At 43.9% G+C, this 25,073-nt stretch overlaps 1 protein-coding gene across 6 annotated transcripts in view; it reads right to left on the reverse strand.

Moving 5' to 3' along the window:
* Positions 1–25,073, reverse strand: part of LOC138968406 (C-Jun-amino-terminal kinase-interacting protein 4-like) — a 135,613-nt gene that overhangs the window by 69,207 nt on the left and 41,333 nt on the right. For all 6 annotated transcript variants that reach the window (XM_070340994.1, XM_070340993.1, XM_070340991.1 and 3 more), the window contains 8 exons: positions 24,886–25,073; positions 23,382–23,426; positions 19,461–19,526; positions 16,542–16,788; positions 16,224–16,304; positions 14,828–14,895; positions 12,755–12,906; positions 12,116–12,287 (listed from right to left, as the gene is read on the reverse strand). The exon at positions 24,886–25,073 is cut by the window's right edge and continues 28 nt beyond it. In XM_070340994.1, coding sequence (XP_070197095.1) covers positions 12,116–12,287; positions 12,755–12,906; positions 14,828–14,895; positions 16,224–16,304; positions 16,542–16,788; positions 19,461–19,526; positions 23,382–23,426; positions 24,886–25,073 — 1,019 coding nt within the window. The remainder of the gene's footprint in view (positions 1–12,115; positions 12,288–12,754; positions 12,907–14,827; positions 14,896–16,223; positions 16,305–16,541; positions 16,789–19,460; positions 19,527–23,381; positions 23,427–24,885) is intronic.

Raw genomic sequence — 25,073 nt, forward strand, 5'->3', positions numbered from 1 at the left:
GAGTGAATGAGAGTAATTAGAGTGTAAACGTTAATTATCTTTGGCAAGGGATTGGGGTTATTTGATGTGTAAATGTGAGTTTTGAGTGCTTTGTTTTGTTCAAGAAACGTATAAACTTCATTTATTGTGATTTGTACTTTTTTACAGTTTGAGAGAGAGAAAATTCTGTGAGTTTGTGGATGACAGACTGCGCATATGTGTGTGCGCATATGTGTGTGTGACAAATGGGGGCTCGTCCGGGATTTATGATTGGGATAGCTAGCTAGAAGTAGTGGGTCTATCCTAACTTTTCATCGTCACCTCAGATTTTTCTATTTGCCTTCTGTTTTTCTGATATTGTTTTGTCTTGTTTGTCATGTCTTTGTGATGCCTGTTTATTGAATATCATTCGTGTGATAGCACTAGAGTTCATTACTTTTGTCACTACCGTCGTAACAGTGACAGAAGTCGGTGTTTTCCGCGCATAGTACTGCTATTCATTTTGCGAAAGAAAGCGTTCATTTGCAAAGCTTGTTTTTCCTTGTTCGGTATTTATTGGTGTTCTAGCTCATTTCATTCAGAAGTACCATAAATACTTTTTCCTTTTTATTCCACTGTTTACTGAAGATAAAGATAAATATGTCCGCGAGGAAAACTCGTAACGCGGCCCTGTCTAGTTTTTCTACGCCTGACCCGACTTTGTCTCTTTCCGGCCATGAATTATCTACTCCGCCTACTCATAGCGAAGTATTTTCTGAATCAGCTGGAAACTCGGTTAGTCTTAGTGCCGAGCATGAGCAGATTGCCGCTGGGGGCAGAGCGTTGGGTGTCCGTTCCGGTAGTGCACTTGCCAGATTTGTGCAAGAAGAATTGGACCGTCTGCGCCATCAACAGCAGCAACAACAACGAGTGGGATTGGAGGCTCAGCTGCTAAAAGCTCAACTGGAAGAGGCAAGAAGGAAACAGGAGAGAGAAAGAAGAAAACAGGAGAGAGAAGAGGAAGAGGCTCGACTGAGACAGGAAGAGGCAAGAAGAAGACAGGAGAGAGAAGAAGAAGAGGCAAGAAGGAAACAGGAGAGAGAAGAGGAAGAGGCAAGAAAGAAACAGGAGAGAGAAGAGGAAGAGGCAAGAAGGAAACAGGAGAGAGAAGAGGAAGAGGCTCGACTGAGACAAGAAGAGACAAGAAGAAGACAGGAGAGAGATGAGGAAGAATATACCCGACGTCAACGTTTGGCTGAATTGGAGGAGGAGAGGATTCGGACACAGATAGCAAGGGCCCAGCGTGAAGAAACTGCTCATGTTCCCCATATCCGTCCAATAGAACCTGTCCGTCTAAAGATCGATCCTTTTGATACCACCAAAGAAGATTTGGATACTTTTCTAGGGCGATTTGAGAGAGCGGCATCCCTGAGTGGGTGGAACAGGGAACGAGACTGGGGAGCTAGGCTGGGGACACTTCTTAAAGGTTTTTCCTCAGAGGTTTACCTAGAATTGCCTGATGAGGACGCCGTAAAGTACGACAAAGTGGTGGAGACGCTACGTGGGGCTTTTCGTTGGACTGCTGACTCTTACCGCTCCAAGTTTCGTCAGGCTGTGAAAAAGGATGAAGAAACATTTCAGCAGCATGCTACTCGGCTCCGGATTTGGTTTGAGCGGTGGAGAAAGGCAGCCAAGAAGGAGGAGACATACGAAGGAGTTCGAGATCTCATACTGATGGAGCACCTTCTCGACAGAGTATCTGGAGAACTTGCCGACTTCATCAGACAGAATGACCCCAGTACCCTTGCTGAAGCTGCTGAACTAGCTGAGAGATTTGCATCGTCGAAACGGGCCAGGAAAAATCCAGTTACGGTCTTTGGTAAAGCATTGGGTCACCAGAAAGGACCAAGTAGCCCGAAGAAGGATGAAACTCCAGAACAACTTGCTGACTCTAAGCCATCTGGATTCAAGGGAAAATGTTTCAACTGCGGTCAGGAAGGTCACGCTAGAAGAAACTGTCCTCGTCTAACTTCGGTGAAAACCGTTGTCACTCTAGGAACAGTCACCTCAGGATCTGAACTGCCTGCTCTCTGTGATCCTTGCAGCCAACTGACCTACTCTCCTAGATGTACTGTGAACGTCAATGGTTCTTCAGTATCTGCCCTGAGGGACACTGGAGCTGACGGGCTAGTGGTGGATTCGTCTCTTGTGCGAGATAACAAGCGCAGCGTTGGACGACAAACCATCCGACTTGCAGCCGGCAACGTTGAACGAGAGTGCCCAACTGTTGTGATTGACTTTGAATCGCCTTTCTTTTCAGGAAAGGCAATTGCTATTGTGGTGGAGGATCTTGCTCATCCTGTATTGATTGGAAATGCCATTCCGTTACCTGATGGACAAACTCTTGAAGTTCCGGTGTACAGGGGAAAGGCATATCCTGTGAAGACATTTGTTGTCACCAGAGCACAGCATGCTCGAGAACAACAAGGACCCAAAACTCTTAAAATGAAGGACTCCGGACTGGGAGGTGTCACCCGAGATGAACTCATTCAGCTACAAGAGAACGACTCTACATTGGCACGCATTCGAGAGCTAGCGGCGGTTAGTAATTCTGCTCCCTCCGGGAAACATGGCCAAGTGAAGTTTTCCTGGAAGAAAGGAGTTCTGCAAAGGGATTTCTCATCAGGTGAAAATGTGTACCATCAGATAGTTGTACCAGAAGCCTTGAGACCTGGTATCCTTAAGCTGTCGCATGATGTACCAATGGCTGGCCATCTTGGTTCGAGGAGGACTCGAAATCGAGTGTGGAACTCTTTCTACTGGCCGGGAATGGGCGGTGACATCCGTCGATATGTACAATCCTGCGACGCTTGCCAGCGAGCTCTACCCAAGGGGAAAATTCCAAAAGCACCACTTGGAAAGATGCCTCTGCTGGATGAGCCATTCTCTTTCCGGATTCGTGCGATCCGAGGACGTGAAAACGTGGGAGCGGATTATTACAGCCGCGTTGTGTGAAGTTTTGTAACTTAACTGTTAGTTCAGTCTAACAAGGGGGGTGTGTCACAAGCAGCTGTAATTATTTCGTATTATATGCAATCATTGCAAGCGCCTGTTCTTTGTGCTGTCGTTTACCTGCCAGGTGAGACAGCTAGCACTCGTAGTTTTCGTGCGGCACGGTTTTCTCTAATTTCTAGTGAAACGGGTGTATCTCAGGTGTGCTGTAGTGAGCAGTAAATTCAGTTGTGTGTCAGTTTTATTCATTCTTGCCGTAGCCGTTTACAGGGCTAGAAGTCTGCGTTCCAGACTGGAATCCGTTCTTCATTTGAACGTTACTTTTGCTTTCATAGAGCAAAAGGGAGCTGTCTTCATTTGACAGGGGACTTTCGTGTATGCTTTCATGCAACCAGGATGTGGTTGCGGTTTTCTTGCCGATGAGTGATGGAGATGATCCGCCAGCCCAGTCAAGCTAAGCCATTCTACTGTTGAGGGCTGCTATGGACTTGCTTCGCATGGAACTCGTTCTACAACTGAGGGCTGCTATGGACTCACTTCGCCAGGAACTCATTCTGCGCTCGTGACGTCATTCGTCTTCGGGGCATCTACACCCAGGATCTCGCTTCACTTCAAGTCACTGTCAGACCTGCTGGACGGTAACTCTTCCGCTAAATCCGTCCCCTAAAAATAACTCATGCAGGAAGTGTAATTTCAGTGTATGATGGAGTGATAGCAAGAGGGTGTGTTTGCGAGGTAGAGATTTGATGTGAGTGAATGAGAGTAATTAGAGTGTAAACGTTAATTATCTTTGGCAAGGGATTGGGGTTATTTGATGTGTAAATGTGAGTTTTGAGTGCTTTGTTTTGTTCAAGAAACGTATAAACTTCATTTATTGTGATTTGTACTTTTTTACAGTTTGAGAGAGAGAAAATTCTGTGAGTTTGTGGATGACAGACTGCGCATATGTGTGTGCGCATATGTGTGTGTGACAAATGGGGGCTCGTCCGGGATTTATGATTGGGATAGCTAGCTAGAAGTAGTGGGTCTATCCTAACTTTTCATCGTCACCTCAGATTTTTCTATTTGCCTTCTGTTTTTCTGATATTGTTTTGTCTTGTTTGTCATGTCTTTGTGATGCCTGTTTATTGAATATCATTCGTGTGATAGCACTAGAGTTCATTACTTTTGTCACTACCGTCGTAACAGTGACAGAAGTCGGTGTTTTCCGCGCATAGTACTGCTATTCATTTTGCGAAAGAAAGCGTTCATTTGCAAAGCTTGTTTTTCCTTGTTCGGTATTTATTGGTGTTCTAGCTCATTTCATTCAGAAGTACCATAAATACTTTTTCCTTTTTATTCCACTGTTTACTGAAGATAAAGATAAATATGTCCGCGAGGAAAACTCGTAACGCGGCCCTGTCTAGTTTTTCTACGCCTGACCCGACTTTGTCTCTTTCCGGCCATGAATTATCTACTCCGCCTACTCATAGCGAAGTATTTTCTGAATCAGCTGGAAACTCGGTTAGTCTTAGTGCCGAGCATGAGCAGATTGCCGCTGGGGGCAGAGCGTTGGGTGTCCGTTCCGGTAGTGCACTTGCCAGATTTGTGCAAGAAGAATTGGACCGTCTGCGCCATCAACAGCAGCAACAACAACGAGTGGGATTGGAGGCTCAGCTGCTAAAAGCTCAACTGGAAGAGGCAAGAAGGAAACAGGAGAGAGAAAGAAGAAAACAGGAGAGAGAAGAGGAAGAGGCTCGACTGAGACAGGAAGAGGCAAGAAGAAGACAGGAGAGAGAAGAAGAAGAGGCAAGAAGGAAACAGGAGAGAGAAGAGGAAGAGGCAAGAAAGAAACAGGAGAGAGAAGAGGAAGAGGCAAGAAGGAAACAGGAGAGAGAAGAGGAAGAGGCTCGACTGAGACAAGAAGAGACAAGAAGAAGACAGGAGAGAGATGAGGAAGAATATACCCGACGTCAACGTTTGGCTGAATTGGAGGAGGAGAGGATTCGGACACAGATAGCAAGGGCCCAGCGTGAAGAAACTGCTCATGTTCCCCATATCCGTCCAATAGAACCTGTCCGTCTAAAGATCGATCCTTTTGATACCACCAAAGAAGATTTGGATACTTTTCTAGGGCGATTTGAGAGAGCGGCATCCCTGAGTGGGTGGAACAGGGAACGAGACTGGGGAGCTAGGCTGGGGACACTTCTTAAAGGTTTTTCCTCAGAGGTTTACCTAGAATTGCCTGATGAGGACGCCGTAAAGTACGACAAAGTGGTGGAGACGCTACGTGGGGCTTTTCGTTGGACTGCTGACTCTTACCGCTCCAAGTTTCGTCAGGCTGTGAAAAAGGATGAAGAAACATTTCAGCAGCATGCTACTCGGCTCCGGATTTGGTTTGAGCGGTGGAGAAAGGCAGCCAAGAAGGAGGAGACATACGAAGGAGTTCGAGATCTCATACTGATGGAGCACCTTCTCGACAGAGTATCTGGAGAACTTGCCGACTTCATCAGACAGAATGACCCCAGTACCCTTGCTGAAGCTGCTGAACTAGCTGAGAGATTTGCATCGTCGAAACGGGCCAGGAAAAATCCAGTTACGGTCTTTGGTAAAGCATTGGGTCACCAGAAAGGACCAAGTAGCCCGAAGAAGGATGAAACTCCAGAACAACTTGCTGACTCTAAGCCATCTGGATTCAAGGGAAAATGTTTCAACTGCGGTCAGGAAGGTCACGCTAGAAGAAACTGTCCTCGTCTAACTTCGGTGAAAACCGTTGTCACTCTAGGAACAGTCACCTCAGGATCTGAACTGCCTGCTCTCTGTGATCCTTGCAGCCAACTGACCTACTCTCCTAGATGTACTGTGAACGTCAATGGTTCTTCAGTATCTGCCCTGAGGGACACTGGAGCTGACGGGCTAGTGGTGGATTCGTCTCTTGTGCGAGATAACAAGCGCAGCGTTGGACGACAAACCATCCGACTTGCAGCCGGCAACGTTGAACGAGAGTGCCCAACTGTTGTGATTGACTTTGAATCGCCTTTCTTTTCAGGAAAGGCAATTGCTATTGTGGTGGAGGATCTTGCTCATCCTGTATTGATTGGAAATGCCATTCCGTTACCTGATGGACAAACTCTTGAAGTTCCGGTGTACAGGGGAAAGGCATATCCTGTGAAGACATTTGTTGTCACCAGAGCACAGCATGCTCGAGAACAACAAGGACCCAAAACTCTTAAAATGAAGGACTCCGGACTGGGAGGTGTCACCCGAGATGAACTCATTCAGCTACAAGAGAACGACTCTACATTGGCACGCATTCGAGAGCTAGCGGCGGTTAGTAATTCTGCTCCCTCCGGGAAACATGGCCAAGTGAAGTTTTCCTGGAAGAAAGGAGTTCTGCAAAGGGATTTCTCATCAGGTGAAAATGTGTACCATCAGATAGTTGTACCAGAAGCCTTGAGACCTGGTATCCTTAAGCTGTCGCATGATGTACCAATGGCTGGCCATCTTGGTTCGAGGAGGACTCGAAATCGAGTGTGGAACTCTTTCTACTGGCCGGGAATGGGCGGTGACATCCGTCGATATGTACAATCCTGCGACGCTTGCCAGCGAGCTCTACCCAAGGGGAAAATTCCAAAAGCACCACTTGGAAAGATGCCTCTGCTGGATGAGCCATTCTCTTTCCGGATTCGTGCGATCCGAGGACGTGAAAACGTGGGAGCGGATTATTACAGCCGCGTTGTGTGAAGTTTTGTAACTTAACTGTTAGTTCAGTCTAACAAGGGGGGTGTGTCACAAGCAGCTGTAATTATTTCGTATTATATGCAATCATTGCAAGCGCCTGTTCTTTGTGCTGTCGTTTACCTGCCAGGTGAGACAGCTAGCACTCGTAGTTTTCGTGCGGCACGGTTTTCTCTAATTTCTAGTGAAACGGGTGTATCTCAGGTGTGCTGTAGTGAGCAGTAAATTCAGTTGTGTGTCAGTTTTATTCATTCTTGCCGTAGCCGTTTACAGGGCTAGAAGTCTGCGTTCCAGACTGGAATCCGTTCTTCATTTGAACGTTACTTTTGCTTTCATAGAGCAAAAGGGAGCTGTCTTCATTTGACAGGGGACTTTCGTGTATGCTTTCATGCAACCAGGATGTGGTTGCGGTTTTCTTGCCGATGAGTGATGGAGATGATCCGCCAGCCCAGTCAAGCTAAGCCATTCTACTGTTGAGGGCTGCTATGGACTTGCTTCGCATGGAACTCGTTCTACAACTGAGGGCTGCTATGGACTCACTTCGCCAGGAACTCATTCTGCGCTCGTGACGTCATTCGTCTTCGGGGCATCTACACCCAGGATCTCGCTTCACTTCAAGTCACTGTCAGACCTGCTGGACGGTAACTCTTCCGCTAAATCCGTCCCCTAAAAATAACTCATGCAGGAAGTGTAATTTCAGTGTATGATGGAGTGATAGCAAGAGGGTGTGTTTGCGAGGTAGAGATTTGATGTGAGTGAATGAGAGTAATTAGAGTGTAAACGTTAATTATCTTTGGCAAGGGATTGGGGTTATTTGATGTGTAAATGTGAGTTTTGAGTGCTTTGTTTTGTTCAAGAAACGTATAAACTTCATTTATTGTGATTTGTACTTTTTTACAGTTTGAGAGAGAGAAAATTCTGTGAGTTTGTGGATGACAGACTGCGCATATGTGTGTGCGCATATGTGTGTGTGACAAATGGGGGCTCGTCCGGGATTTATGATTGGGATAGCTAGCTAGAAGTAGTGGGTCTATCCTAACTTTTCATCGTCACCTCAGATTTTTCTATTTGCCTTCTGTTTTTCTGATATTGTTTTGTCTTGTTTGTCATGTCTTTGTGATGCCTGTTTATTGAATATCATTCGTGTGATAGCACTAGAGTTCATTACTTTTGTCACTACCGTCGTAACAGTGACAGAAGTCGGTGTTTTCCGCGCATAGTACTGCTATTCATTTTGCGAAAGAAAGCGTTCATTTGCAAAGCTTGTTTTTCCTTGTTCGGTATTTATTGGTGTTCTAGCTCATTTCATTCAGAAGTACCATAAATACTTTTTCCTTTTTATTCCACTGTTTACTGAAGATAAAGATAAATATGTCCGCGAGGAAAACTCGTAACGCGGCCCTGTCTAGTTTTTCTACGCCTGACCCGACTTTGTCTCTTTCCGGCCATGAATTATCTACTCCGCCTACTCATAGCGAAGTATTTTCTGAATCAGCTGGAAACTCGGTTAGTCTTAGTGCCGAGCATGAGCAGATTGCCGCTGGGGGCAGAGCGTTGGGTGTCCGTTCCGGTAGTGCACTTGCCAGATTTGTGCAAGAAGAATTGGACCGTCTGCGCCATCAACAGCAGCAACAACAACGAGTGGGATTGGAGGCTCAGCTGCTAAAAGCTCAACTGGAAGAGGCAAGAAGGAAACAGGAGAGAGAAAGAAGAAAACAGGAGAGAGAAGAGGAAGAGGCTCGACTGAGACAGGAAGAGGCAAGAAGAAGACAGGAGAGAGAAGAAGAAGAGGCAAGAAGGAAACAGGAGAGAGAAGAGGAAGAGGCAAGAAAGAAACAGGAGAGAGAAGAGGAAGAGGCAAGAAGGAAACAGGAGAGAGAAGAGGAAGAGGCTCGACTGAGACAAGAAGAGACAAGAAGAAGACAGGAGAGAGATGAGGAAGAATATACCCGACGTCAACGTTTGGCTGAATTGGAGGAGGAGAGGATTCGGACACAGATAGCAAGGGCCCAGCGTGAAGAAACTGCTCATGTTCCCCATATCCGTCCAATAGAACCTGTCCGTCTAAAGATCGATCCTTTTGATACCACCAAAGAAGATTTGGATACTTTTCTAGGGCGATTTGAGAGAGCGGCATCCCTGAGTGGGTGGAACAGGGAACGAGACTGGGGAGCTAGGCTGGGGACACTTCTTAAAGGTTTTTCCTCAGAGGTTTACCTAGAATTGCCTGATGAGGACGCCGTAAAGTACGACAAAGTGGTGGAGACGCTACGTGGGGCTTTTCGTTGGACTGCTGACTCTTACCGCTCCAAGTTTCGTCAGGCTGTGAAAAAGGATGAAGAAACATTTCAGCAGCATGCTACTCGGCTCCGGATTTGGTTTGAGCGGTGGAGAAAGGCAGCCAAGAAGGAGGAGACATACGAAGGAGTTCGAGATCTCATACTGATGGAGCACCTTCTCGACAGAGTATCTGGAGAACTTGCCGACTTCATCAGACAGAATGACCCCAGTACCCTTGCTGAAGCTGCTGAACTAGCTGAGAGATTTGCATCGTCGAAACGGGCCAGGAAAAATCCAGTTACGGTCTTTGGTAAAGCATTGGGTCACCAGAAAGGACCAAGTAGCCCGAAGAAGGATGAAACTCCAGAACAACTTGCTGACTCTAAGCCATCTGGATTCAAGGGAAAATGTTTCAACTGCGGTCAGGAAGGTCACGCTAGAAGAAACTGTCCTCGTCTAACTTCGGTGAAAACCGTTGTCACTCTAGGAACAGTCACCTCAGGATCTGAACTGCCTGCTCTCTGTGATCCTTGCAGCCAACTGACCTACTCTCCTAGATGTACTGTGAACGTCAATGGTTCTTCAGTATCTGCCCTGAGGGACACTGGAGCTGACGGGCTAGTGGTGGATTCGTCTCTTGTGCGAGATAACAAGCGCAGCGTTGGACGACAAACCATCCGACTTGCAGCCGGCAACGTTGAACGAGAGTGCCCAACTGTTGTGATTGACTTTGAATCGCCTTTCTTTTCAGGAAAGGCAATTGCTATTGTGGTGGAGGATCTTGCTCATCCTGTATTGATTGGAAATGCCATTCCGTTACCTGATGGACAAACTCTTGAAGTTCCGGTGTACAGGGGAAAGGCATATCCTGTGAAGACATTTGTTGTCACCAGAGCACAGCATGCTCGAGAACAACAAGGACCCAAAACTCTTAAAATGAAGGACTCCGGACTGGGAGGTGTCACCCGAGATGAACTCATTCAGCTACAAGAGAACGACTCTACATTGGCACGCATTCGAGAGCTAGCGGCGGTTAGTAATTCTGCTCCCTCCGGGAAACATGGCCAAGTGAAGTTTTCCTGGAAGAAAGGAGTTCTGCAAAGGGATTTCTCATCAGGTGAAAATGTGTACCATCAGATAGTTGTACCAGAAGCCTTGAGACCTGGTATCCTTAAGCTGTCGCATGATGTACCAATGGCTGGCCATCTTGGTTCGAGGAGGACTCGAAATCGAGTGTGGAACTCTTTCTACTGGCCGGGAATGGGCGGTGACATCCGTCGATATGTACAATCCTGCGACGCTTGCCAGCGAGCTCTACCCAAGGGGAAAATTCCAAAAGCACCACTTGGAAAGATGCCTCTGCTGGATGAGCCATTCTCTTTCCGGATTCGTGCGATCCGAGGACGTGAAAACGTGGGAGCGGATTATTACAGCCGCGTTGTGTGAAGTTTTGTAACTTAACTGTTAGTTCAGTCTAACAAGGGGGGTGTGTCACAAGCAGCTGTAATTATTTCGTATTATATGCAATCATTGCAAGCGCCTGTTCTTTGTGCTGTCGTTTACCTGCCAGGTGAGACAGCTAGCACTCGTAGTTTTCGTGCGGCACGGTTTTCTCTAATTTCTAGTGAAACGGGTGTATCTCAGGTGTGCTGTAGTGAGCAGTAAATTCAGTTGTGTGTCAGTTTTATTCATTCTTGCCGTAGCCGTTTACAGGGCTAGAAGTCTGCGTTCCAGACTGGAATCCGTTCTTCATTTGAACGTTACTTTTGCTTTCATAGAGCAAAAGGGAGCTGTCTTCATTTGACAGGGGACTTTCGTGTATGCTTTCATGCAACCAGGATGTGGTTGCGGTTTTCTTGCCGATGAGTGATGGAGATGATCCGCCAGCCCAGTCAAGCTAAGCCATTCTACTGTTGAGGGCTGCTATGGACTTGCTTCGCATGGAACTCGTTCTACAACTGAGGGCTGCTATGGACTCACTTCGCCAGGAACTCATTCTGCGCTCGTGACGTCATTCGTCTTCGGGGCATCTACACCCAGGATCTCGCTTCACTTCAAGTCACTGTCAGACCTGCTGGACGGTAACTCTTCCGCTAAATCCGTCCCCTAAAAATAACTCATGCAGGAAGTGTAATTTCAGTGTATGATGGAGTGATAGCAAGAGGGTGTGTTTGCGAGGTAGAGATTTGATGTGAGTGAATGAGAGTAATTAGAGTGTAAACGTTAATTATCTTTGGCAAGGGATTGGGGTTATTTGATGTGTAAATGTGAGTTTTGAGTGCTTTGTTTTGTTCAAGAAACGTATAAACTTCATTTATTGTGATTTGTACTTTTTTACAGTTTGAGAGAGAGAAAATTCTGTGAGTTTGTGGATGACAGACTGCGCATATGTGTGTGCGCATATGTGTGTGTGACAGCTACTGACAACATAAGTGTCGACAACCAGCATCTTAGTGACCTAGGATTCAATGTAACAAACAAACTTACAACATAATCCCTCACCACACTTTATCTCTCCTCGCCCTCTCATAACTTCAAAGCAAATTAACTCTCACTGAGCATCTGACTGACCTAAGATTCAATGTAACAAACAAGACTTACAACATAAATCCCACACCACACTTTATCTCTAGTTGCCCTCCAACAAGGACCACAAAATTGATTCTTTCTAATCAGAAGGCCGATAAAAGTAGGTTTGGTAGGTCAGTTACTTTTTTTTTAAGTTTGTTTTTTATTTACACTTCTGCATGTGGCTTTTTACTGGCCAGAAATAGTGCAAGCTGTGTCCCTTAGATGTCAGAGTAGAGTGACTTTAAAAATAACATCTGCAAAATTGAGTTTTGTCATTCTATTTTATTTTTTAAGAGTAAAAAAAAAAGTTCTAGGATCAGGAGTACAAAATAGCGTCGGTTGGGGAATCTGAAACATTCAATTCTTTTTCTTGGCAATCAGAAGGTGACTAACGATCGCTCTGGAAGTGTGCGTGTCCCACTGCCCATGGGGGGGGGGGGGGGTGGTGTGTGTGTGTGTGTGTGTGTGTGCACGTGTGTGTGTGTGTGTGCGTGTGTGTGTGTGCGTGCGTGCGTGTGTGCGTGCATGTGTGCGTGCGTGCGTGCCTGTGTGCATTTCAAAGGGAATGAACTCTCACCCAGCATCTTGCTGACGTAGGGCTCGATGTCGACATCCTGTAGGTGCTGGTGGGTGTAGGCGTGGTAGAGTCGCAGGGTGGAGTCCAGTCGGATGGACACCCACACCCCGTCCCCCACCCAGCTCAGCTGACGTACCTGGCTCTCCTTGCGCGGGTGGGCGTCGAAACTCGTCTGCACAAAAAAAAAGTCTCATATTTGATGTACTGATAAGAGAACTCTTGCAACTAAATATTTTATGGATCATTAAAGGCCATTCCAACACCACAGCAACAATCAGTCAATCATACACACACACTCATTCATGCATGCACAAACACACACACAAACACACATACGATGTGTGTGTGTGTATGTGTGTGTGTAATATGCACACACACACACACACACACAAATTGACACATACAAAAAAACACTGGCAGTGGCACGCACATGCATGTAGCCCCCCCCCCCCCTCCCTCCCCCCTCCCTCCCCACAGACACAGCCTCGAAGCTGAGTTCAACATATGCGCCAGAGGGCAGAGGTTCCACACACACACACACACACCTCTAACTTTCGCACAACAAAATTATAACACTGCAAAAAGACACCTCAGGTGGGTTTTTTTCACAAAACCACCACAACTCAAATCACACCTTACCTCTATGCTCATCTCCTGAGGGCTGATGATGTGCACTTTGTTCTTGTAGCCGCACCAGACGCGGCTATCGGCCACCACGGTCATGCACCGGATGGACGACTTGGGCCGCCCCAGGTCCAGCAGGTGGTAGTTCAGGAGGTCCCATTGACCATCTGGGTTAAAACAACGCAAAATTAAAGGGGCATTGCAGGAGTCACAGCATTGCTTAAAGCAACGCTTTCTCTTTTTGTCGCAGATTATGATATAAACAGACAAAAGCCTTACACAGCTATCTCCAAGATGCCTACACATACCTTTAGTGATGCCAGCCAAACAAAACTTTGTATGGTTTGTCAGTTCGCATCCCTTGCCAGAATGTAATTACTGTAACATTTCTCGTGATCATGTTCTGGGGATCAAGAATGTGTGCGGTATGTGGGTAACCCACATACCATCTTTTACAATTTTCAGATGTCTGACGTAAAGTATCCAAAATAGAAATAATTCTCCCTCTCGCAGAGACTAATAGACTTCCATGTGGGCTTTTGACGTCATTAGTTCAAGTGCGGGGCCTGATGTTAGCCTGGTCGAGGACTGCGGTTATACATGCCCGGAGAGTGCCCCAAATTAATTTGTATAAAATGTGCAGTGTTTTACTCCTTGCACGAAAGTCAGTGAAACTTGGACTTTTTTCAAACAGATAGCCGCCCGAGGCATGACTGAAAGCCCTAATGGCTCAATGCACCTGGATGTGACAAGTTCAGTAACTTTAACATTCAAATTACCTCACGAATGAGACTGGGGTCAAAATGAAAAAGCTAAATCAGTCAAAATAACTGCACGCACATTGTTCTTCCCTGCTGTTATATGTTACAATTCAACCATTCTAGTTCTTCATTTCCCACTGAAATCTAACACCAAATGGATAACAAGAAGGGCAAAGCCCATACGACTCACATGCTTGACCTTGACCTTTACATGACCTTGACCTTCAGGGTCAAGGTCAAATAACTAAACCTAGCAATGACATCATACACTAAGAACTGCTTTACACATTTTTCCTACCAAAATACATGTGACCTTGACCCAAGGTCAAGGTCATCCAAGGTCATGCAACACAAAGCTGTTAATTCAAGACATAGGAAGTACAATGGTGCTTATTGGCTCTTTCTACCATGAGATATGGTCACTTTTAGTGGTTCACTACCTTATTTTGGTCACATTTCATAAGGGTCAAAGTGACCTTGACCTTGATCATATGTGACCAAATGTGTCTCATGATGAAAGCATAACATGTGCCCCACATAATTTTTAAGTTTGAAACAGTTATCTTCCATAGTTCAGGGTCAAGGTCACTTCAAAATATGTATACAATCCAACTTTGAAGAGCTCCTGTGACCTTGACCTTGAAGCAAGGTAAACCAAACTGGTATCAAAAGATGGGGCTTACTTTGCCCTATATATCATATATAGGTGAGGTATTCAATCTCAAAAACTTCAGAGAAAATGGGAAAAATGTGAAAAATAGCTGTTTTTTAGACAACATTTATGGCCCCTGCGACCTTGACCTTGAAGCAAGGTCAAGATGCTATGTATGTTTTTTGGGGCCTTGTCATCATACACCATCTTGCCAAATTTGGTACTGATAGACTGAATAGTGTCCAAGAAATATCCAACGTTAAAGTTTTCCGGACGGACGGACGGACGACTCGGGCGAGTACATAGACTCACTTTTGCTTCGCATGTGAGTCAAAAATGAAAGAATGTCCCTCTGATTGGTGACTCAAGATTAAAAAAAAAGATGGATGAATAGACAAATTTTAGAAATAACTGCAGGGTTTGAATGTGATGTAAAGGAGTCAATACTCTTGAAAACATCGAGGCAAGCTTTCCCACATGACATTATAGGCCAATCACTAGTTCTTGTCCACATGTGGTCACATGGTGCTCGTTAGTCATTGGCCTATAATGTCGTGAGGGAAAGCTTGCTTCGGTGTTTCCAAGGGTATTCCCTCTTTCACAACACATGCAACCCTGACAGAGCTATTTCTGAACGTCGCCCATTGTGGAAAATGTTTGCCTCGTTTCACTTACCTGCTGCTCTGTGAAATATTGCCACCGTCCCGTCTGCTAACGCTACGAATACTCTCCCCTTCACATGTCTGCAATGAAGAATAAGATAACAATAAAAATGAACTCACCAGAAAACAACAACATGAACAAATAAACACGAACTAGTTTCGACTTTCGTCTTCATCAGCAAAAACAAAAACAAGAAGCTAAAAAGAAGAGTACAGAGAGAAAGAAAATGAAGAGAAAGAGCACAGACAGAGTGTCTTTTACATTATTTCCAGAATAAGCAAAGCAAGTTCTTTCTTTCTTTATTTTCTTTATTTGGTGTTTAACGTCGTTTTCAACCACGAAGGTTATATCGCGACGGGGAGAGGGGGGAGATGGGATAGAGCCACTTGTCAATTGTTTCTTGTTCACAAAAGCACTAATCAAAAATTTGCTTCAGGGGCTTGCAACGTAGTACAATATATTATTACCTTACTGGAAGAATGCAAGTTTCCAGTACAAAGGACTTAACATTTCTTACATACTGCTTGACTAAAATCTTTACAAACATTGACTATATTCTATACAAGAAACACTTAACAAGGGTAAAAGGAGAAACAGAATCCGTTAGTCGCCTCTTACGACATGCTGGGGAGCATCGGGTAAATTCTTCCCCCTAACCCGCGGGGGGTAGCAAAGCAAGTTGACATTAAATGTACCCATCTAAAAACATGTAAGTTCAAGAAAGGAAGGTTAAGAGGGTGGTACATACAACGGAATCCCCCTTTAAAAACCAAAACATATCTGAGAAAATCAGGTCCATACAAAGAAGGAATCTTAAAATGGGAGTCAATGTACAAGGGTTATGAACAAAAAGTCTTGCGAAATTAGGGTCTTAAAAGGGAGGGAGTTTTAAATGGGGGGGGGGGGGGGGGCTTAAATGGGGTTATACTGTACCACAAAGATAAATAAATTCGTGTACACTACATTGGGGTGTGCACGTTCAAGATCCCACGATTGACAAAAGGGTCTTTCCTGGCAAAATTGTATAGGCATAGATAAAAAATGTCCACCAAAATACCCGTGTGACTTGGAATAATAGGCCGTGAAAAGTAGGATATGCGCCGAAATGGCTGCGATCTGCTGGTCGATGTGAATGCGTGATGTATTGTGTAAAAAATTCCATCTCACACGGCATAAACAGATCCCTGCGCCTTGAGTCCGAGTCTGGAAATATGCGCGCGATATAAGACTTCATATATAATAAATTCTCCTGCCAGTTAGTAGTTGAATAGGCGTTGATAAAAGAGTAAGCTCTTGAAAGGGGGGGGGGGGGGGGGAAGGGGGGAGGGGGGGGGCCTAAAAGTTGGGTTCCAGTGTTTGTGCGTTATTTTGTTGATGTTGAGCGAGTGTTCATCCTAAATATACTCACACAATGCCCAGAATGGAATCTCTCAGTTTGACAGAATGTATACACCTTCTCCACTGAGCCACTGCGGAGTGCACGTAGAGACTGAAAAGAGAGAGAGAGAGAAAAAAAACATGTTCACAATTAAAGTATTAATTCTGGAACGAAAGTGCAGAAGTTGAGGTGATACATCATCTCATCAGAAGAATGTTGCGTTCAGCAATTCATGTCATACACAGAAAATGTCTGGGGGAACAAGAGACAAGAAACTCTTAGTAACACCTGACACATTTTCAGAATTCATATATTTTCAACAATAAAAGTTCAACACAACCCCCTCACCTTCCAGACTGGCCGCCCATCCACATAGTGGGGAGGACGCTGCTCATCTTCTCCGCCTCCTCGTACTGAAGCTCGTTTTCTGTCGGAAGGGAAGAAACTCCATCACGAACTGTGTCTGACACATCGCCGCCCAGTTGCTTCCCTTGACCAGAGCCGTCGGTGGGAGTATTGGCCCCTGAGGAGGGAGGGGAGCCCGTCGCACGGTACATTTTGGGTCCCGTCTCCTCATCCGCTGTGCCAGTCTCGCCTGTTGGGGATAAAGTTAGCAGTGAAGTATAACAGTGCTACCTGTCAAAACAGGCCTTCACCATTAATGATATACGATACCGATACATGCACGATGGTGCTCTTCCGAGTAATTTTCTAGTGTTAATATGACGAAGTCGACGAGACAAACTTCGTTCTTTGTCATTTCATGGAAGAGATTCAGAAAAAGTGTCATAACTTTTATGCGACTCCATTGTTCAAAGAAAAATGTTTTCTCGATCTTTGTTTTGCTTTTGATGTCAAAGATTTCACTTTGAAGAAGTTTTAACAAATCTACACGGCTGAACTGACAGGCAAAGGGAGAAGTAGAAAGATAAAAACAAATACAGATTGGCCAATTTTCTCAAATAGACAGATAGCCAGTTGTCGTATATCTTGTGAGATAGAGGGTAGGTTGGTTGGTTGGTCAATATTTTTTTTTTATCGTCTCTTCAGAAGATATTGCTATTCGAGACTATGAGATAGAGAATGAAAGTAAATGGACAATCTTGGAAAACAACTCTGTCAAGTTTGTATGGAATGTGGAAGAGTTGCTTTACATCGTTTCCATAGAAACACTGAAGCAAGCCTACAATGTCATGTGTAGCTTGCCTCAGTGTTTCTGTGGAAAAGCAAGGAAAAACATTTCAGGGAAAACAACTCTCCCACAACCCGTAATATCCGGACAGTTATTTCCGGAATTTGTCTGTGAAATGAAAATTCAAGACACACCTGCCCCAGTTACTTCTATAACTTCAAAGTCAGATAGAGAGAGCACTTCTGTTACTTCTGCAATACAAACAGATTGATAAAACAAACACACTACCAAAATAAGCATTACAGGCAGTTGGAACATGCGCTGGTTAAATCAAGTGTAAATCAACTGCACATTCCCTGCAAAAGCTTCAGGTTACAAAATAGCTACTTGAACTGACCAAATAAAGATAAAAAAATATGTGTACTTAAAAAAACTATAAAAAAAAAAACATCCAACACAAAAAAAGATTGGAGAAAAGATATGTAGGAAAGCATGTTTAAAGACCATATAATTATATAATTAGTCAAAGATTATATAATTATTAAACATCAATCTATAACGTTCAGACATATAAACAGATACAAAAATAAAACAAAAACAAAAACAATATCTTATCACAAAAATGTTATATCACAAAGAATGTTTATGCAACTGTATACTTGAAATAACTTAAGCACAACCTTAAAACATATTAAGACAGGAAGTGAGCACAAAGATATGAAACAAAGCTGTGAAGAAAAAGGACAGAGTGATTGTCATTCTGTGAAGAAGGAAAATATTGCATACAATGTGAAGGCATAGGGATAGGGCAAATCTCAAAGCAATTTTTGTTAAATGTTAAAACTGCTCACACATACATGTGTTAGCTTACAAAGTACATTGGAAACAATATTCAAAAATTGAAAGATCTGAACTCTTCTTAATGGGCGGTTCTGGTGAGGTTATGCCCCTTCTTTCTTTCAGCTGGTAACAGGCGGAACCTCGCGGCAAGATCACACGAGAAAGGAAAAAAACGTGCATTGGTCCCAAATAGCATATCGCTTTGGTAACAGTTCGTGTGTAAGTCGTGCATTTTATATGGTAAAAAGACAACGGTAACAGGAGGAATCTCGCGGCAAGATCACAGGAGTTGTCTCGCGTTATCACCCCAGAAGCGCTCAGTACACTTACGAAAACCTCAAATTGATTCCATTTTTTTTAGGAATTTCACCTGGGAATGTGATTTGGGTAAGGAGGCTTTGTGAAGAGTTAAGAATACTGGTAAATATTTCTGGGGGAAAAGTCTGGTACAGGAGGTATCAGCCTCTATTTTATTTATAGTTGGCTGTGCTTTTTATTGTTCAAACATTGCTTTTCCTCTCACTTGGGAGAATGAAAAGTGGGTGTGGTGGGAAGGGTAAGGGGGGGGGGGGGGTCGGAGAGAACGAGGAAAAATGGGTACAATAGCAGGTTACAAGCATATCGGGTAAAAACCTGGTCCTAAGCCTTTAAAAAATATTACTATGCAGGATATGTTCGGACAACTTCAGTTTTTGTAAGAAATGTTTCTAGTGAAGGCTACATTTTTATCTCATCAGTATACAACAGATTTACACATTTGTACGCAAACAAAGGGCTTGAATTGCTTTGAGTTGTACTAATCAGGACACATAAGTGGATGCATACACGCATAATATTTGTCATAAATATCTTGTGTATTATAAATATTGCACATATTCTTCTGTCTAACTCTGTATAATGCAGTTTGGATTCTTCAATAATATAGACTTCAAACAGCAACATTATTTTTCTTGATATCACACTATTCTTAGTCATTACACAACGCATTATATATAGTCCGTTTAGTTCGTATAAGAGTCTATTTCATATATTATTTTTCTTGCATTTTAATTCAAAGAGTATTTTTCTCTATCCATTATTGGTTCATTTGGTGGTTTTTTCTTTTTCGAAAAGGAGAAAAATCAAAGGGAACAAAATGCAGTCACATGCTTCATGTTTCAAGCAAAATGCTCTGAGGGCAACTGAATCTTCGGTATGGTACAATGCAAGGAGAAACTCAAACTCAATCATCTGTGAAGTATGATGCAAGGGTGACAACTCTAGCAGGGCATGCCATTACAGGGCAAGCCAATTACCTTCCCCTTCCTGAATGCCGTCCTGATCCTCACTCTCGTCCTCTACAATTTCTTCTCCGTCATCTTCTGTTGTACAATCATTAACTTTACATTATAATAATTATATGGTGACTGCTTAAACAAATGGTTGAAAGCTGAGAAATAATAGTTTGAGAGATAATGGTTTGATGTACAATCATTAACTTAATGGTGACTGCTTAAACAAATGGTTGAAAGCTGAGAAATAATAGTTTGAGAGATAATGATTTGATGTACAATCATTAACTTAATGGTGACTGCTTAAACAAATGGTTGAAAGCTGAGACATAACAGTTGGAGATATAATGGTATGATGTACAATCTTTAATCGTTATATATGGTGACTGCTTAAATAACGGTTGTAAGCTAAGAAATGATAGTTTAATGATTAGGATTAATTCATTGGTGATGGCTCTAGGATATAGTTGAAAGTGGAGAGATAACAGTTTAATGATTAGGATTAATTCATTGGTGATGGCTCTAGGATATAGTTGAAAGTGGAGAGATAACAGTTTAATGATTAGGATTAATTCAATGGTGATGGCTCTAGGATATAGTTGAAAGTGGAGAGATAACAGTTTAATGATTAGGATTAATTCATTGGTGATGGCTCTAGGATATAGTTGAAAGTGGAGAGATAACAGTTTAATGATTAGGATTAATTCAATGGTGATGGCTCTAGGATATAGTTGAAAGTGGAGAGATAATAGTTTAATGATTAGGATTAATTCAATGGTGATGGCTCTAGGATATAGTTGAAAGTGGAGAGATAATAGTTTAATGATTAGGATTAATTCAATGGTGATGGCTCTAGGATATAGTTGAAAGTGGAGAGATAATAGTTTAATGATTAGGATTAATTCAATGGTGATGGCTCTAGGATATAGTTGAAAGTGGAGAGATAATAGTTTAATGATTAGGATTAATTCAATGGTGATGGCTCTAGGATATAGTTGAAAGTGGAGAGATAATAGTTTAATGATTAGGATTAATTCAATGGTGATGGCTCTAGGATATAGTTGAAAGTGGAGAGATAATAGTTTAATGATTAGGATTAATTCAATGGTGATGGCTCTAGGATATAGTTGAAAGTGGAGAGATAATAGTGTAATGTACAATCATACAGTTAAGATTATATATGGTGACTGCTAAAAACAAACGATAGTTTATCTGTTTTGGATCAAGTTACAACAACAAGAAGTCCCAACAATACCAATGAAAATGCAGAAACAGAGGTACACGTAGGTGAGAAGATGAAAAGGGTGTTACAAATACTGCTTACAATAAACACTCACAGTTAACACACTCAAATAACCAAACACACATCCCATCCCGTCCTCCCTCAACCCCCTCTAAAATAACAATAAACACTCACAGTTAACACACTCAAATAACTAAACACACATCCCATCCCGTCCTCCCTCGACCCCCTCTAAAATAACAATAAACACTCACAGTTAACACACTCAAATAACCAAATACACATCCCATCCCGTCCTCCCTCGACCCCCTCTAAAATAACAATAAACACTCACAGTTAACACACTCAAATAACTAAACACACATCCCATCCCGTCCTCCCTCAACCACCTCTAAAATAACAATAAACACTCACAGTTAACACACTCAAATAACTAAACACACATCCCATCCCGTCCTCCCTCGACCCCCTCTAAAATAACAATAAACACTCACAGTTAACACACTCAAATAACTAAACACACATCCCATCCCGTCCTCCCTCGACCCCCTCTAAAATAACAATAAACACTCACAGTTAACACACTCAAATAACTAAACACACATCCCATCCCGTCCTCCCTCAACCACCTCTAAAATAACAATAAACACTCACAGTTAACACACTCAAATAACTAAACACACATCCCATCCCGTCCTCCCTCGACCCCCTCTAAAATAACAATAAACACTCACAGTTAACACACTCAAATAACCAAACACACATCCCATCCCGTCCTCCCTCGACCCCCTCTAAAATAACAATAAACACTCACAGTTAACACACTCAAATAACTAAACACACATCCCATCCCGTCCTCCCTCAACCACCTCTAAAATAAGTTCCAAAGTTGACGACGTTACGATACAGTGACAGTGAATACACACAACATGCACATGGATGCTGCTTTCCTGGGGATTCAAAGGAAAAGCCAGCAGTGTTGTTCTCAGGCTAAGAGGACCATAGGTCAGTTGGACCTGGACTGAAAATATGTACAGTGGAACCCCCCTTTTAAGACCCCCCAATTTAAGACTCCCTCCTTTTTAAGACCTGGTTTTCTCAGATTTGTTTAGGTCTTAAAAGGGGGGTTCCACTGTATCGGTCGAAAGGTCCTGGCTGCAAATTTGTTTATTAAGTCGCCAGATGCTCCTACATGTCAAAACTATCGGACATTCAACCAGCCAGGGGTCAGAACAATGTGTCAGATTAAAAAGGTATGCGCCAATGACTGAAGATGGAGGCCTGGGAACAACACTGAGCCAGTAACACTCTCTGAGCTAAAATTATCTGAGGAGCAGACTCTGTCTTCCTTTTTCAGGCAGACGTTTTGATCATGAGTTTGCCCTGTGAAAGTGTACGTTGTTTTTTTTTAATGTTGATTGTACTGCCAGCCACGGTTTTACTTCAAAAGTGTGTGAAAACATTGGTAGATTTTCCATGTTACTCAAGCCAAAGTTCTCTTGAATCCCAGGCATGAACATCCCTGCTTTAAAACACTGCATTTACCAATTCATTTTGAGATTGTGGTACAGTAGAACCCCCCTACTAACATCTCCAAAAATTTGAAAAAATTTGGTCTTAAAAGGGAGGGAGTCTAAAAGGTCCTTGTCTACATTTTTATACCGAAATCGCCATTTGACCATTAAAATGCAGAGTCTATTATCTACAAATATCAACAATACACCCCCTTTCGATCAGGAAAGACGATGCCAGTGTAGCCGTTTGAAAATTCATTGTGGTATTCCAGCGTAGTACTCATAGTAGGATATCCTTATTTGGAAAATGCCAAGCGCAAAACTCCTCTCAAACCCCGTGCATTTCTTGCGTTTAAAAAAAAGCGTGGACAGCGCTCCAGTGTCAAACTTGTTGCTGCACTTGTTTGGGCGTGGCTATAAGCATAGTGACATGAATTTGATTGGTCAGTATTTTTAGGCAAAGCACATGTTCTCAGCAAACAGAAAACAAAATATTGGAAGCATGAGTCACGCTACCCAAAAAATTTTTTTTTTTTCTATCACTTTTTTTCCCATGGTTCATTCATCATCTGACATAACTTTTTAGCGAAATCTAACCATAAGATTATTGAAAAAAAGCAAAAATGTAGACGACCACCTTTAAAAATGGAGGTTATAAACCGAAAATCTGAAAAAGTTTGGTCTGAAAAGGAAGGAGGTCTTACAAGGGGGGTTCCACTGTACATTTTCAGATTGTGATACTGTACACTTGTGAAACACAACACACAGCAGTCTTCTTCTTCTTCTGCGTTCGTGGGCTGAAATTCCCACGTACACTCGTGTTTTTGGCACGAGTGGAATTTTACGTGCATGACCGTTTTTTACCCCGCCATTTAGGCAGCCATACGCCGTTTTCGGAGGAAGCATGCTGGGTATTTTCGTGTTTCTATAACCCACCGAACTCTGACATGGATTACAGGATCTTTTTCGTGCGCACTTGGTCTTGTGCTTGCGTGTACACACGGGGGTGTTCGGACACCGAGGAGAGTCTGCACACAAAGTTGACTCTGAGAAATAAATCTCTCGCCGAACGTGGGGACGAACTCACGCTGACAGCGGCCAACTGGATACAAATCCAGCGCGCTACCGACTGAGCTACATCCCCGCCCCACACACAGCAGTGATAAACGTAAGACAAAGCATCCTCACCTTTGGACAATTTGTCTGCACCTTGGGTGGCATTTTCGTCCAACTCTGAAGAAAATGAGATAAGTCACAAAAATTCCATTAAAATCAAAGGATAAAGCCATTTCTTAACATTTCAGGGAAATGACACTCAAAAAAAGATGCACACATAAACATCAACGCAGGCGTGAGAACACAAACACAATGAAACATTTCATGAACTAACATTAACTTTCATGTTGTTTCATCCTTCATTTTCGAATGGGACCGGCACGGTTGGCCTAGTGGTAAGGCGTCCGCCCCGTGATTGGGAGGTCGTGGGTTCGAACCCCGGCCGGGTCATATCTAAGACTTTAAAATTGGCAATCTAGTGGCTGCTCCGCCTGGCGTCTGGCATTATGGGGTTAGTGCTAGGACTGGTTGGTCCGGTGTCAGAATAATGTGACTGGGTGAGACATGAAGCCTGTGCTGCGACTTCTGTCTTGTGTGTGGCGCACGTTATATGTCAAAGCAGCACCGCCCTGATATGGCCCTTCGTGGTCGGCTGGGCGTTAAGCAAACAAACAAACAAACAAATTTTCGAATGTTAGCATCCATCTTTTTGTTTTGAACACAAATTGTCCCCCTTGAAAAAGGCGTATTGCTGACTAATGGCAAAAAGTAAAAACGATCAAACGTTGGAGTTTCAGCCAATGAACGCAGAAGAAGAAGAAGAAAAAGAAATTGTCTGAAGATAAAATGTTGCTGCCTGTCACTAAAATATATGAATGGATATTCTTCTTCCTCCTTCCTTGGCTGAAACTCTGACGTACACACATGTTTTTGCACGAGTGGGTTTTTATGTTTGACTGTTTTTATCCCGCCATTTAGGCAGCCATACGCCGCTTTCGGGGAATGATCGCTTGGTATTTTGGCGTTTCTATAACCCACTGAACCCTGAAATGAATGACAGGATCTTTTCTGTGCGCGCTTGGTCTTGTGCTTGCGTGTACTCACGAAGGGGGATAAGGCACTAGCAGGTATGCACAGAAGCTGACCTGGGAGATTGGAAAAATCTTCCCCCTTATTCCAACACCCAGCCTTCCACATGGGAGGCCGGCGACCCTTAACCACATGGGAGGCCGGCGACCCTTAACCACATGGGAGGCCGGCGACCCTTAACCACATGGGAGGCCGGCGACCCTTAACCACATGGGAGGCCGGCGACCCTTAACCACATGGGAGGCCGGCGACCCTTAACCACATGGGAGGCCGGCGACCCTTAACCACATGGGAGGCCGGCGACCCTTAACCACATGGGAGGCCGGCGACCCTTAACCACATGGGAGGCCGGCGACCCTTAACCACATGGGAGGCCGGCGACCCTTAACCACATGGGAGGCCGGCGACCCTTAACCACATGGGAGGCCGGCGACCCTTATCCACATGGGAGGCCGGCGACCTTATCCACTAGGCCATTGCGGCCGTCATGGATGGATTTGGGAGCTTTGTTTTTTGTTTGTTTTTCTATTCAAAACAAATCCCTCACCGGCAGAACTGCGGGGCGACGCCATAGGAGAGTTGTCGGGGCTGGTGCCACGGCTAACAGGACCGGTGGTGCACTGCACAAAAGTTATCCCCCCTAGGCCGCTGTTCTCCCCTGAGGCAGCGTAGGCACCGGCAGACACCACCGTCTCTTTCGGCAGTTCTGGCGCCTCTGCTTTCAGCACCTCTTCT

Source organism: Littorina saxatilis, linkage group LG6 (genome assembly GCF_037325665.1).
Source record: "Littorina saxatilis isolate snail1 linkage group LG6, US_GU_Lsax_2.0, whole genome shotgun sequence".
Lineage (NCBI taxonomy): Eukaryota > Metazoa > Mollusca > Gastropoda > Littorinimorpha > Littorinidae > Littorina > Littorina saxatilis.